The sequence below is a fragment of the Poecilia latipinna genome, unplaced genomic scaffold (genome assembly GCF_001443285.1).
Source record: "Poecilia latipinna isolate Pla-1442-1.1 unplaced genomic scaffold, P_latipinna-1.0 Scaffold221, whole genome shotgun sequence".
Classification (NCBI taxonomy): Eukaryota; Metazoa; Chordata; class Actinopteri; order Cyprinodontiformes; family Poeciliidae; genus Poecilia; species Poecilia latipinna.
The window spans coordinates 199,808-215,651 of NW_015112837.1; the positions used below are offsets into that span (position 1 = coordinate 199,808).

A 15,844-nucleotide genomic window follows, 5' to 3' on the forward strand; every position below is an offset into this window, starting at 1 on the left:
AAAATTAAGGAAGTACATCAAGCTTCACAATAAGGGCCCCATTTCTTAAGAAACTTTTATGAGCTACTGATGACACCTGGTGGTCAAAAGTTGCTAGACGTTTCCGTGATAAAACTTACATTTATTGTCTGGTTAAAACTGTTAAAAAATGGTGCGAAAAGGTTTTATTGTTTTAATCTAATTTATGTTATTCTGCTTGCTGATCAAATTTTAATGAAATTTTAGACTTAAAAGTATTTTACTGTTGGGTGTCTCCTTTAAGAGCACTGACCAACGGTCTCAGCGCCCAATCGCGGCGCGTAAACTGAAAGTGTTGTTGTTAGCAACTAGCGGCTAGCTTTCAGCTAATGTTAGCAAACCGAAGAGCTAACGGTGCCAAACATTTGATTATCTCAAGCGAATTAAAGTTGAGTTAACCTTTAGAGATTTAAGTAACAGGAACAAGTCTTATCCAGTGTGTGCCTTCAACAAAATCAAAAATGACTTCTGCACTGGTGAGTTTAACTGTTCTGCACTTCTTACAAGAGCAACGGAGGTGAAATGAGTTTCATATTTGTAATATAGTTTTTCGGGTAAAGTGAAAGGTTTGTTTAAAAGCGAGCCTCTTGTTGAGCACATTTTACTGTATCATATTTACTTAAACATTAGTTCATATTTTTAAATTGTCAGGTTGTTTTGTCCTTCAATAGGTGTGAATGTGTCACACAGTATATTAAAAATATTCGACAAATATGTAACAATATACGAATGTCACTTTTCCAACAAAACTACGTCTATATCAATGTTGCACTAAATTGTACAGTTGAGATACAATTTAGACTGGAAACTATTGCAATGTCCTTAAACGTAACTTAAAACTCATGTTAAACATATATATCAGTGGTGTCCAAAGTAAGTCTTCAAGTACCCTGCATGTTTAGTTTTTTCCCCTGGTTCAAAACACCTCAAATGATGGTTCATTAGCAGGTCTTAACATAGTAAGGAGATAGTTGGACCATTTGAATTAGCTATGTAGGAACAGAGACCAAAATCTGGCAGGACTGAAGGAGTCCTAATTGATGTTAAAACTGTATGATTTGATAAGACTGATATCAAATGTTGAATTGCAACACTTGTCTGCTTGTTATGGTGGCCAGTTATGACATCATGTTAAACCCTGAAAAGTGTTACGATTGCTACAACTAAGATGGATCACAAACTAAAAATGTCATCTTTTTGATGTGGTGACCCAAGTAAATTAGTTTAGACATGTCATAAGAAATTATTTATGAGTTAAGAATAATGTGCACAAGATGTTTCCAAGTTGTGCATACAGGTTAATATGTTGGCAAGTATATTTTAGAAATGCTCAGATGATGTTAAATGACCACGTTTAGATCGTATTGCACTTTTGTGTATGCAGCTAACCTGTGGTGTAATCACAGCAAATCCAACATCAAACAACCCCGGATGGCTTTTCAGGATGCATTTAGAAGCTTAAGCTTCCAAAATGGGGAGGTGAAAGTCAAATGAGTGCTTCCTGTAATGTTCCCACTGCTCATGATTTACTCAGCTAATTTTCTTTATTCATGTTCAGTTGTTTGAAGAAAAATATGAAGACTTTGACTCTAATATTACAACATTGCACAAAGAATTCTTTGAGCTTCAGGAAATTGGACAATAGTTTGTATGCGATAGCAGCATCTCTGTGCAATGTAATGTTTGCATCTAATGCCTTTTGGTTACTATGTTTATTTGTATATTTGCTCTGTTTTTACTATCTGGATCAGTGTCTCTAAAATATTTCAAATGTATTAACTGGTAGATGTGGATATTCATGACATCTTTACAAAATCTGACTGAATCTTGGAAGAGAAATTAAAATTCCAGGACTTAAAGTTAAATTGTAAAGTTATATATTTGGGGAAAATATATATTGCATACTTTAAGGTCTTTTAAGACCAATGAAACATTTGCAGCTTAGAAATGCACATAGAAATGTTCCTGATTCGAACTGCAATGATCAGTGTTGTGTGTGTGTGTGTATATGTACAACATTAGCAAAAATGGGATTTGTTAGTTTTTCTGTTCTTGTATAGCTGCATTTCTTTACTCAAGGGAAGAATCTTACATCTGGCCCACCGCTTTTTGTAAAACACGTCATCAGTTGCTGCTTGCCACTTATGAGTTTCTGTTGGTTAATCTGTTCTTCACCTCAAATTAGTAAATGTTTACATAATCTTACATTAATTGTTGAATACATCGAAGGGAGTATAGGTATTATAATCCCTTTTTATAAACTTCTTTTAGCATAATCAGTCAAAATTGAAAAAGTATTTACCTTGTGAGAATTTGGTGTTATGTTAAGAGTTAACTGGTGCCTCTCCCCAAGAGATTGCAAGTGCAGGGTGCTCAGTAATATAATATTTCAAGACTAGGTTATGAAATACCACTTCAAGATTTGTTTGTAAAAAGTGATAAGTAAACAATACAGAAATATACTGTTTGAAAATAAGTCTATGGACAAGATATCAATATGACACCATGTTTATCGACAATAGTTTATTATCACGTGTAAAAACGTGAAGAGGATTTATGTAAAAAAAAAAAAAAGTGTACAAACTTCTTTTTATAGTTTGTTTTATATAGCTCTTGCCTCAACAACATACACTCTGATAAATGTTCAGAAGTTTGTTCAAGAGTCTCAGCTCTCGACGCCATATTTGTCAAAGTGTCTCATAATAATTCCCAGCTCCAGCTCCACAGTCCCCATTGTTTCGGTGTGCAGTCTGTATCTGTCCGCTCCGCTGTATATCAGGTCGGGGTTCCGGAGTTGGGGACCACCCCCGACAAACATTTGGGCCAGCTGCTCTTGCCAGGAGCCGAGCGGCCTCCAGGTCACGCAGCTTATCCGGTGATGTCCCGGGCTGGAAGGAACGTGGCAGTATCCGTACCCGTACAGCTGGCAGCGGCCGAACGAGTCCTGGTGCCATACCTGCAAATAGATCTTGGGCCAGCCTTGGAGACCTTTGGTCGCGTAGTGCAGATCAATCGGGTGACTCCAGTAGGCCATGTCTCCGGTTTGAGGATTGTCCACCTGAGTCTGTCCCTCCTTTAGCCCGGAGAGAAGACGCCATGCTCCTCCCGTATGAACTCCCCATTTGCAAAATAGACTATTTTGCGGGAAGCCGCTGGCCCCGATGATCTGTCCTATAATGTGAAGCTCTGCCATTTTACAACTGTCCGCTTTAACCAGAACATGCGGTTCTCCAATTCCTCTTTTCACTCCTCGAGTAACGGCTAGCCTAACGGTTAACTCTGGCTGTTCAGCTAACCTGGAAGCTAGCGATACGTCTCCTTGGTAACCCGGGCTGCCTCCGTTCGACTGTTAGCATTTTGTCCTGAGTAAGGACTGTCAGGCTCAGGCAACGACCCTTTAGACCTGAATTAAAGACTTCGGAACAGAATGGACACGTTATCTTTGTCTGGATTAGACAGATAATATTTTGTATTTCAGTAAAAGAGTTCTTAAAGTCATTGCTAAATTGACAAATGATGGCTGGTTGTGATTGCATAAATTAGATATTTCTACCTGACAGATTAAGCTCAGGACTTATGTTTGGAAATTAACATGTTTAATTTGGAGGTATATGTAAATAATTAATTATGGATGGTTGGAAAATAAATAATTTAAACATACAAATAACCTCAAATCATTTTGACAAACATTCAAATTTTAGTATTTATTTTTTTCTCTCTTTCTAAAATAAAGCTTTGGGACTGGAAGATCAGTGTGAAACAGCGCCACACAGTGGGTTTTGTCTTAACATTAAGTTCACCTAAATCTGACGATGAAGACAATTTAACTTATTAAACTCACAAGTAGACAATAATAAATTAATTAATGAACTACTTTATATGGCATGGCAATAAAGTAACTGCTCACTTGAGAATTTTACTTCCATGTGTCATTTTACTCAGAGTAAAGTACCTTCACTTAATTACATTTACCTCCCCGATTTACAAAATGAATATCTACCTTCACTTTATATATATATATATATATATATATATATATATATAATGACTAAAAACTCTCCATGTTCTGACTGTTAGTTTAAGTCCTCATAAATTACAGTGTCAAATGTTTCTGTGCAGTTTTGATATTAGCACTCTGCCTCCAACTAAGGGAAAGCTCTTCATTGCTTTACTCAATCCAACAGATTTTGTGATCTGTTTGGAATTTGTTTCTCATATCAAACTTGATGTCTTTTTTTTCAGTGTATGTTTATAAATAATAATTTTCTTTTTAACTTGTTTTTTAGGTACAGATTTAATTTTGGTAATTTATTGTCACTCAATAGATTTCTGTGTTTCTCTCTCCACAAAGTCGGATCCAACCCTTGAGAGACATTTTAAGGGTCATCGGCACACTGTGACCAGTGTGGACTTCAGCTGCAGCATGAAACAGATTGGTAACTGCCTTATTCATATTTCTTATCATTTTTATGTTTGCACTGTTCATTGCGCTCTTGAACAATTCACTCAAGTGTGCTTCCCCCTCCTCCAGCTACGGGCTCTGTGGACTCTTGCGTGATGATCTGGAACATGAAGCCTCAGATGCGAGCGTATCGCTTTGATGGGCACAAAGAAGCTGTCACTTGTGTTCAGTTTTCTCCATCTGGCCACCTGGTAGCCTCCACCTCTAGAGACAAAACTGTGCGCCTTTGGGTGCCCAGCATGTAAGATTTTATGAAGCATCATTTTCTGTATTCTGCTACTCCTCTTTTATTTAAATTCAACCTTAAACTGCCACAGAGGACAATGCTGCAGATTAACTAAAACAATTTAATAAAGATGTAATTCTAATAATTGCGAATCTTCTGCTGTGAACACACAACCCTGACCCCACCTGACTGCTTCACATTTGAGTGATGTGTGTGTGCAGGAAGGCAGATTCAACCGTATTCAGGGCTCACACAGCCACTGTGCGCTGTGTTAACTTCTCCTGTGATGGACAGACTATGGTGACATCCTCTGATGACAAGACCATCAAACTGTGGACGGTCCACAGGCAAAAGTTCCTCTTCTCTTTCAGCCAACACATGAACTGGGTCCGCTGTGCTAAGTATGACACACACATATACAATAGTTGGACTTGAATATAATTTTCCATACAAAAAGTTTATTTTTATCTATTTTTTGTTTAATCATCCAACTACTTATTGAGGGACATTTCTTAAGTGATTTTTTTTTTCTTTCAGGTTTTCTCCAGATGATGGTTTGATTGTATCATGTAGTGACGATAAAACCATAAAACTGTGGGACAAGAAAACTAGAGAATGCATTCATACTTTTACTGAACATGCTGGGTAAGGGCTTTAAACTAGGATGATTAATGTGTGAAGCTTTGAGAAAACATGTTGATGAACATGTTTCTTACTTGCTCATCAACATGTTTTTTTACTTCTTAAAAGTAAGTTTTTTCTTACTTTTAAGAAGTAACTAAAAGTAGTAACTAAAACATTGTCTTCCACTTTGTGTTTTGAACTGATGCTTTGATGTCTGTTTTCCCTCTGTCTTTGAAGTTATGCAAGCTATGTAGACTTTCATCCCAGTGGGACATGCATTGCTGCAGCAAGTACTGATACCTCTGTTAAGATTTGGGACATCAGAACCCACAAAATGCTTCAGCATTATCCAGGTAAAAACAGCCTCAGTCAGAACCCATCTTCTGTTACAGTGAAATAACAGTTTGCATTCAACTGTGACATGTTTTTAGCTTTATGAACAGTTTTAAAACGTCCTAATATTTATGGAATCTTTTTTGTGTTTTTTTTTTTTTTCACTCCTAATGTTTCATAGCTATTACGCTTGATTAAGTGTTTAATTTTTTGTTCATGAAATACGATTTGTGTTTATGACATAAATTGAAATAACATAACAAATAGTTAAGATTAGGTCTGCACAGTAGACACACCTGCATTCGTGGGGATTAGGAACCACAGCCACCCTTGAATACTTGAGACCTCGTATAAAGTGCTTAGACACTTTCTTTTTGATTTATTGAGTTACTTCTTTAGTTATTGAATTGCAAGTCTTGTTTTCTGTCCTTAAATGAACCTCCTCTTAAGGATACAGCCTCTCTCTCTTTCATTCTCACTTTGCAGCCATTTAATCTCAGCTACCAGCTTCATTTTTTCCAGCTAGAAGTTTCTAAGTCTTATCAACGTTCATCCAGCAGGGGGACCCAAACCTTTTACATGATTTCTTCTTGCTGTTTGCGAGATGAAGACATTTAAAAAACAAGAGGTGATTTTAATTCAGAAGGATAACTAATTGTTTTCTGACGCATTAGTGTGTTTACAACTGAGATGTCAAGGTTTTCTGTCTAAACTGTAGCTCAAGCAGTGTGATGCACCGCAGTCATGAGCTTCCAAACGACTGATCTGCTGATGTGTGTTTGAGCAAAGTAAAGAAAAACTGTTGCTGTAAATTACCTGATTTTATCTTTAAAGATTGTATCGCTAGTTTAAGTCCACAGATGCACTGCTGCAATGCGTAACTAGGACTAAGGACAAACCATACATAGTAATCATTTATATCTTTTTATAAAATACGTTTTAATTTGCTAAAGAAAAAAAAGTGAATACTTTTCTGATTAGCTGATTTTTTTTTATCTGTTAATGTAAATTATTCTTGTTGAGATAAAGGTTTTGAGTGTCGTAATGATCCCCCTATATTGCTTCATCTCAGGATTTTGTACTTTCAGAAATCTCGTTGCACTCCACTTGCTTAGTCATTTTTGACATCCGTGTTCAGATTTTTCATTCTTCAAATATGAAAACTGCAAATAACTATCCACTTCCTTCCCTCCAGTCATCCAGACCCTCAAAATAATGATGCATAGTTACTGAAAACTGTTCTGCTGGAATATTTGAGAAAATACAATATTTTTCCTTTTATTCTGCTCTTAAAAAATGTCAAAAAGACTAGTTTTTACACAGCATGAACATTTGTTCTTAAAACTTTACCCTTCATTCTTGATTTCACACGAAGAGATAACTTTTGGGAGGAAATAGAAATGGGAACATGCAAACCTATTTAAATAGTGGACGTTTGTCTCAGATGGTTAACTTGTGTTTTCTGTAAGTTTGAGAAGGTCCTTAAATTTGCACAATGATTTATCTACACAGACTGAAGCCTGATAATAATTTAGAGATGGTCACCAGCATGTTTTTTTTTTTATTATAGAAATTCCATCTCTTTAAGAAGAAGATGAGCATATGCTTTAGGAAGTATTTAACATACAAGAACATTAGTAAATGTGCATTTCCCACTATAAGATCTGTGTGTTTTGTCTTTTCCAGTCCACAGTGGTGCTGTGAACGGTTTGTCTTTCCATCCTGGTGGTAATTTCCTAATCACTGCATCCAGCGACTCCACAATGAAAATACTGGACCTGGTGGAGGGAAAGCTATTGTATACATTGCATGGACATCAGGTACACACACACACACACAGAAGCACACACACTCTCCACTGCTATTCTCTGGGCTTAGTTGTTTAGTGTACCTTCAGGACAGGTTGAGTTTCTCTATTTTTTATTTTTTTTTCCAGAGTTTTTGAAAAGAAACACAGGGAGGATTATGCTGGTCCGAACGTTTACGCGTGTTTGACATCTCGAATACGCATGTTTATCTCTGCTTAGGTCTGTATGCGTTTGAGTGTGTGCGTATGATGCCTTTTTTGTATTTGTTGTATTTTAGTACTTGCTTGGCAAGCAGGCAGCCCACTCAGGATGAGTCATCTCATGGTTGTTGGAAGGAAACAGAACTGTTTCTGCCCCCGTTTCTCCAGATCCTGTCTCTTCCTTCTCCTTCTCTGGTTTTGTTGTGTTGAGTGTTCAACCGGGACAACTCTCTTTCTCTCTTTTCCACGTTCGTAATGACCTTAGTTTTCCTTTTGGACCTTCTACGTCTTTCTGTCCAACATCTGATGCACTCGCAGTTTGGCTGCCTGGAGTAGCTGGCCGGGCGGCGCGCTGACTGTGTCTGTTTGTTTGAACAGCTGATGGACTGGCTTGCTGGCTGGTTGTGGAAATCGGTGGCTTGCCAGTACCACATGTGGTCCATCTGTTTATCTATCCCCTCGCACACTTTGCCCGTCTTTCATTCTGCCCTTTTTTTTTATATTTTTTTTCCCCCGTTTCACCTGTGTTTCTCTGCAGTCACTTGCCAAGGTTTGTCTTTTGTTGGGATGAAGAAGCCTTTTTTGTTCTCTCTTCCCACCTCCAGATCTGTCATCTCCTGCACTTTGTCTCAGTTTCTGTTGTTCTATTTAGCTCTGTGGTGACACCACCAATCTGTTGGTGCCGGGACCACTCAGAGCGCTAATTGTCTCTCCTGCTGCAGATCGAGAGATGGGAGAGACCCCCATCTGTTCTGCGTGGGTGTCTAGGTTGGTGTGTTTGTGTCTGGTTGCATGTGTTTTGCTGTGCATACATGTTGGCCTGTGCTTCATATGCAACCATATGAAGCATTGCCTTTGGACCTGATCAACGTGTTGCTTACCCAGGCTCAGGGGATGATACCTGGCTTGAGATGAAGTGAGCTACTGAAGTTTCTATTTTGTGTGTCTGCTTTAATATAAACCTAAATAACATTTTATAATGATTGTTTTATTTGCTTGTGAATTCATTGCCAATTATTTTTTGAGACATCTTAGATGACATTCATTTACTTCTTCTGTGATGTAGTTCTGGGTAAGGATTTCAAGTGCCATTATGCTTTTAATAAACAACTACAAGGCCCAGAATGCAACACTACAAACAGCACTGTAGGATGCCAGCTATTCTCCTAATTCTCAAGGCCTAATTCTGGTCTTAAAACCTGTTATTATTGTATCTATATGGAGTAAGAATCAAAATATTCTTTTAAGTTTAATACTGCTATAGAAAAAGTTTCATTTTAACAAGGGTTGGCTTCGAAAGAGGGATTTTATCAGTAGGTAGAAGCCTACCATCAATAACCATGTTAAAGCTTAGTCTAAAAAGGAGTTGAATTTACATAATCTGGGAGAAGAAGGTCAGATCTCTGAGCTGAAAAGCACCAACATAAGTTCATAAAGTTATATTTAACTCACAACTTTAAATATGAGGTTGTGTGCTTTAAGCAGGACTTCTGTTTTATGACGTAGTTGGTCATGCTGAGGTGAAAATAATTATCATTTTAATATGTCCAAATACATTGCAAAAATCTGATGTAGTTCTCCTAAAGGCAACATAATGCATGTATGATTCTGATTTTTATGGTTTATGTGCATCTATTTCTTGGGAACTGGGAGTCAGTAAAAATATACAGTTATTCTTTAAAATTGGCATTTATAAGAGAAAATTCATAACTTTTACATACTTAAATGAAACACGAAATACTAGACCCACTGTAAAGCCATGGGTTCATGGAGGCAGTGTGTGGAACTAATTACAATATGCAACACACTGTGCTGACGGTTGTGTTACTCAGCATTTGTATCTGGTTTTCAGTCTACAATTAACCTATAGCCTAACTCTGTAACCAATGCAAACTTCTGGAAAATTACTACATCATTTTTTATTTTTTTTTAATTCAGGAAAAATAGAAATGTTTTTTTTTATGTTTAGAGTAATAGAAACTATAAGGTTTTGGTTTTATTGTTTGTGTTTACTCCAGCTGCTTTGGAACATGAAGAGTATGTAATTGTTATGTGCATCATTCCTTTTTAGACGGGACCATATGGGTTCTGTCTGGTCGCTGCAATACTTGCTTCTGTATCACAAGACAAAATGGGCCATTTAGGTTCATTGTTGCGTGTGTGCGTGTGTGTGTGTGTGTGTGTGTGTGTGTGTCCATGGCAAGTGCCAGCCTGGCAGCACGCATTAGTCAGAGCAGAGACAGAACATGCTGTCTGTCAGACCGTCGCGTTGCCATAGCGCTGCTCTCTGCTTCTCTCAGGTGCTTCTGGGAAACCATCCTCAGCCGGAGCGGCCTGTCTGGGTGCCAGGTGCAGGACACAGCTCCTCCTTTTCCCCCCCTCTAAACAGCCTCCATGTTCTTTTCATTTTTCTTGTCTTTTTTCCTTTTCTTTGAATACAAAATGGTTTATCAAGTGATGTGGGATTTCTTTTTTTAGTTGTAGGACTGCTTTATTCAGTTTCCTTTAGCAAGCCTAAGTCCTGATATTTGAATGCGATTTTTTTTTTTCTTTTTGTTTGCTTGAGCCATTTGTGACCCAATGTTAGTCTTCATTGTTATTTGATTTTATGAATAGCTTAGCTGTTAGCCTTCATACCGACCCATCCTCTAAACACCCACATTCACACATATGTACTCTGGAGATTCTGTTCTCTTTCCTTTTTTTGTTTGTTTTTGTTTTGCATGAAATAAAGTCAATTTGTGTTTGAAACAGTTCTTAAATTTAAATTGGATTCAATTTAAATGGAGTTTTAATAGAATAGTGAAGGAACTGGATGTAATGCATACATAAATAAAAAACATGTTGGCTCTGTTGTGTTTTCTGTAATAAAGTAGATAGTTTATTGTTATGTTTATTACAGTTTAAACCAGAAGGTTGCATATCAGACTGAAGTTAAATCAGTCCAGACTTCTCATGTTTTAGGTCAGTTAGAATTACCAAAATTATTTCTATTTGCTACAATAATGAGAGAGATTTATTTATTAACATCTTAAAAATTAGAATAAATTAGGTTTATTGGTTTAATCATTTAAACTGGTTTTATTTTAATAAAGAAAAATGGCTATTCAAACCAAACTGGCCCCATGTGGAAAAACTAATTGGCCCCTAAATGTTTATAGGTCCTTTTGCCATGTTAGCTTTATTTATTCAACCTGATCTCCATCTTGTAAAAATGCTATAAAAACAGTGACCCAATTAATGACTGCCTTACTGAATGTTTTATGTTGAATCTTTTTATGTCAACATTAATATTGTACATTTTGTTCCTTGTTTTATTGCCTGGCAATACCGGAATCCCTCAATTATATCTGTCAATGCCCAGACCTGCTCGTTTTAGGTGGAGGTGTTCCGTTGTTGTCGCTGATTCAGATTCCATGTTTTGTTGGAACGATGACTTATTGCTTAAGCTTTTCAGTAAATCAGTACAAACATCAATTGTTTGATATTCAGTTAGACAACCTTTATGTTTTTTTGTTAGAAACAAGAAAGTTGTTGATGTTAAAAGATCATGATTTTATTGTCTTATTTGTATTTTATTACCATGTTAACTCACTTTTCAGTCTTGTCTTGCGGGTTTTCTCTAATCCAGGGGGCAGTCACATGTGTGGCCTTCTCTAGAGCAGGGGATTACTTTTCATCTGGAGGTTCTGATGAACAGGTGAATGCTTATTCTTCTAATCTTTAAGACTAGATTTCATACTGTTTGGCTAATAGAAAAAGGCACCAGAAACTTTATACTGAACTAAATTCAAAAATGTTATCCTGGCGTATAAATCAATATAAAATAATTTATGTTTTTACAGGTTTTGGTGTGGAAGAGCAACTTTGACGAATGTATTGAAAGCAGTAATGATGTCAAATCGCAGTGTAAAAGTGCAGAGAGTTCACAGTCTCGGCCAGCCAGTTCAACAGCTCATCTTCATTTTAACTCGCAACCACCTGTCCTCAACAACCAGGTAAGACAAAGAACAGCTTCTCTTCTCATCCACAGTGTTGGTAGGAGAAAGGGCATGTAAAGGTCCTTTCTCCTACCTCAGTTAAGAACCAGTTAAAACGTCCAGCTTGGAGTAAAACCCCAGCCTCAGCTGTGGGGTACGTTTGAGCTCCTTCATGTTTGTTCTTCTCACTTGGCTGCTGGTTTTTGCCATCTGAACCCAATTTTATGCTTGTGTTATATTTAAAGCCACATCATCGGTAGCCTCAGCAGCCAATGGTGTGGGGAGCAGAGTAGTTTAATGCTTTTCAGTGGAGCATGTATTAAAACAAGGACAGATCCACTGCTCATTGCTCATCCACTCTCTGTTTGTGGTGCCTTGAATTAGTCCACTTTTGTGAATGCCATTGTAGGTTTAAAATTTGAATTTAAAATTCAAATTTATAATAACTTAATTAGCTTTTATCCTTAGCACAATGAACACATGAGAAAGACTAATTTCACATTTCAGTTTTTATTTCTGACCCCTGAATATTTTAAGCAGGTTGTGTAGTTGAACATTTAACATTTAGGTAACTTTTTAAATGTTGGCACCAATTAATATCTGTAACTTTATGATGGTCTGTTTGAGGTTAATCACATCTCTCTCTCCTAAAACAGATTTTTTTTCCCCCTTAATTCACAGGTTAAAGTTTCAGTGAATATTTTCACTATATTCATGTTTTTTGTTGTTGTTGTTGTTGTTTTTGTTGTTTTTTATTGTGCATAAATGAGCAGAGATAGACTGCAAGTCCGACCGGTTTGTAAGATGGTCAGGACAACCTGGACAGGCTGAAATCACTGCAGTCCACAGCCAGCAACTGCAGGCAGCACTAATACAGAAGTTTGAGCACAAAAAACCCAACAAAATTAAGGATAATAACAGCACTCAATTAAAATCTGAATCTGACCATGGTCAGCATGAACATTGAAATGGAGTTGGACTAAATTGAACGCGTTTGTCCTGTAAAGAAAACTACTTCAATATTAACAAACTGAGTTTAACTTAGTCAAATTGAATACAGCTTTGCATTTACGCCTTAGTTTAATAGAAACATGCAGGTTCACTGCCAATGTTACTTTATCCCTAAAAAGAAGAATTGAACACAAACTCCAGTTTGTCTGAAAACCTCCGTGATGTCCAAAAGACAAGATAATTTCCCTCATGCTGTTCTTGAAGAAAAAAATTGCTTTTGAGGCCATGTCATGTGTATCATAGCTTATGACACCTAATTACCCACTTGGATGCCATGTGATGTCTTCTCTCTTGTTCCTTGCCGCCTCTGCCCGTTGGCTGAAGAGTTTTTAAAGGGTGTGGGGTTTTTTAGGAACAAAAAGGCTGCATTATGCTGCTTCTACCCAGATCTGGCGAAAAAGTGTCATGAAACAGGCATTTCAAGATGATTTGTAATCACGATTATGTGTACACCGACCTAAAATTCGCTTTGGCAGCCTAAGTGTGAAGCTTTTAATGTCTTTTTTAAATACTTTTTCTTATCTAATATTTTTCGTGGAACCCTTGAGATACTTTTTGTTCTTTTCTATGTGGCTCTTTCTTTCGCTCGCTGGAGCTGTGAAAGCAAGGCTGCAAATGGATTTTAATAGCTCCTCAGGTTGACAGTTATTATTACTGATGAGTCTGAAAGATAACAAAATGGCCAGCTAGATCATGTGGAGAAGGTGGAGTCACACAATGTGTGAAGCATGTTCTTGAGGATTCATGTTCTTGTGTAAAAGGGCTGACCTTTTTTTAATCTCTGAAATGTTGTTTTCTAAATCCACCTGAAGCATCAGCTCTAATGGAAAGGCAGGATTTGCTGTATAACAATAGGTCTGATGTTGCTATTTGTTTTGAATTTTACTTTGTCAGAAGACAAAAAAAAAAGTAGAAGAAAAACTAATTTAAAACAGCTTCAGTTGTTCTATTGGCATTTTCAGATTTTAAATCTAAAACTGCGAGCTCTTCCCCACAGGTAGAGGCTGTAATTTGTGGTGATAAAACAGGAGGTTAATGATTTATTGTCCCAACCTATCAGCACTTGCTTCTAGAAATATTTTGAAGGAACTAAGGAGACAATAGGGATGTTTGGTGGATCTGTTTGCAAAGTATATCTGCTTTACCGCTGTTCACACAAAACACTTTTGCAGTTAAATATTTTTATGCAACTGTGTGATTGTAGTGCTTCAGTAAATTTGAATCTTGTTCTGCAACTGCATTATCTTAATAGAGAATGCATGCATGTCTTTGAACGCTTGTGTTTTACTGTGGTTCTTCTTGTTGGGTCTCGCATTGTTTTCATTTGGTTTTGACTGAAATAAGAACCAGACTTTTTGTGGAGTTCTTTGTTTATGCGATGATATGGAGGCATAAACCATTTACTCCCGCAGTTTGTGGCGTTTCATTTGTAATTGGAAGTTGGAAAGTCAGAGAACAATGGCCAACTGGCCAATTTATGGCTCCTGCACATACAAAATGTCTATTGTTGCAGAAATGCACTGGTTATGTACACTTTTCATATTTCTGTTGCATTAAACCAATAGCACAGAACAGAGTGGAATACGTTTTTCATTTAAATTTCCATAACAATGAGATTGAAGTGCATCTTTTGATGTGTAAATAGAATAAACTAGAAAAGAAATATCCTTTATTGTCCCAAAATAAAGGATATGGAGAAACTTCTGTGCAAAAGCAGCAAAGTGACGGGCGTTTACAGCAAATAGACTCACACAAAGATAAAATGTATAATATATAAAAACAGAATCAAGAATAAAAATACTGTACAGTAAGGGAAACATTTTCTTTAGACCTTAAACATAAGAATCAGTCAATACAAACAAAAATGTCCGGTAAATGAGAATGTATTTACTATAAAAGTAAAGAAGAATGCACACATTCAGACACTTCCTGCACAATCCCCAGTAAAATCTGATTTTTAATAGATATTAATTGAAATAAGCACTTTTGTGTTCAAATCTGTAATTAAACCAGTTTTTTTTTTACCTTATTTTTTCTACCTGAATATTTTCCACCTCAAAGTTCTGTTCAGCCTTTAGTTATGAACTGGTTCCCTTAGTGTTTTAAGGGAAAAAAGAAGAAATAGATATACTTTGTTTATATTCTGCATGCTTGCTTGCACAATTACCAAATGCTACAGATTTTACATCTTCCAACTGTGAGCTCAACTCAGCTGTGATGAGACTTCTAGATTTAAAAAGATCCCTATTTATTAACCTGCTTCATGCTTAAATAAAACAGTATCAGGACATTGTTTGTTATCTGTAACCATAAGTGCAACAGTAAAGTGTTACTACACTTGTCTTTCCTCAGAGGGATTTTTGAAACTTTTCCTGGAAGAAAAAAATAAGTTCAGTTGATCTTAGGTGCTCATAACCATCTGCAATTACAGAAATATTGATAACTGAAGCTCTAAAGAACGTTTGATGCCATTAAGGTCAATGATTATACTAGAAGAGATGCTAATAAGCCAAAGGATCAAGAAGACACAGACTGGATTCTTTAACCTTAAATACTTTATAAAAGTGACATTTATTTAATTTTTCTTCATGGATTCAGTGACAGCCTTTGGCTGAGTAGTTATAGTAATAGAGTGATCTCAGCCTAAAGGCCAAAAGCATTTTTCTTTTATGTATAATTTATTCATTCATAATTTATCATTAATAATACTCCTTCTCGAACATTGCCAGTCATTTCTTGCCTTAGAGGAAGAACAGGAAAAAATCGTCTATGACTGACATGTCAACAAGTTTCAACATAGAGAAGAAATCTAGTTGAAGAAAGTCATGTTTTATAACTTTTTCTAATAAAACATTGTACAGACTGATGACGTGTACAAGGGGACTTTATTTTAACAATGCTGTGTGATCATCAGCTTACAGGAGTATTTCAAAAACCCTCAAACATCCACTTTTTCATAAATTATAAATATTGTTACTGTGATGTTTTAAAAGTGAAAACATACTGTTCCTTCCTGAACAGTTTAATTGTTGGACGTTGCCTTGGTCTTCATAAAAACAGAACTTCGTTTACCTGCGTGCATCTGAGCGTTGTACAAGGATGAACCAGGCATGTTGAGGTCCACAGTTCTCTCGATATCTTGGCTGCTTTCTTTAGATTTTTCCATGATGTCACACAAAAGA

The 15,844-nt window shown here is 36.6% G+C and overlaps 2 protein-coding genes across 2 annotated transcripts in view; one reads left to right on the top strand and one right to left on the bottom strand.

Moving 5' to 3' along the window:
• Nucleotides 1-279: 279 nt before the first annotated feature.
• poc1a (POC1 centriolar protein A) overlaps nt 280-15,844 on the top strand; it is a 32,025-nt gene continuing 16,460 nt past the window's right edge. Inside the window, exons 1-9 of the mRNA XM_015031865.1 lie at nt 280-494; nt 4,370-4,454; nt 4,550-4,721; nt 4,928-5,107; nt 5,244-5,351; nt 5,568-5,683; nt 7,350-7,483; nt 11,303-11,371; nt 11,517-11,669. Coding sequence (XP_014887351.1) covers nt 480-494; nt 4,370-4,454; nt 4,550-4,721; nt 4,928-5,107; nt 5,244-5,351; nt 5,568-5,683; nt 7,350-7,483; nt 11,303-11,371; nt 11,517-11,669 — 1,032 coding nt within the window. The 5' untranslated portion in view covers nt 280-479. The remainder of the gene's footprint in view (nt 495-4,369; nt 4,455-4,549; nt 4,722-4,927; nt 5,108-5,243; nt 5,352-5,567; nt 5,684-7,349; nt 7,484-11,302; nt 11,372-11,516; nt 11,670-15,844) is intronic.
• Nucleotides 2,511-3,433, bottom strand: b9d2 (B9 domain containing 2). Its single transcript, XM_015031867.1, has one exon. The coding sequence runs from the start codon at nt 3,209-3,211 to the stop codon at nt 2,684-2,686; it is 528 nt and encodes a 175-aa protein (XP_014887353.1). The 5' UTR covers nt 3,212-3,433; the 3' UTR covers nt 2,511-2,683.

Bases quoted from the DNA above. Each gene is read 5' to 3' on its own strand.
- b9d2 (XM_015031867.1), bottom strand. From the start codon at position 3,211: ATGGCAGAGCTTCACATTATAGGACAGATCATCGGGGCCAGCGGCTTC.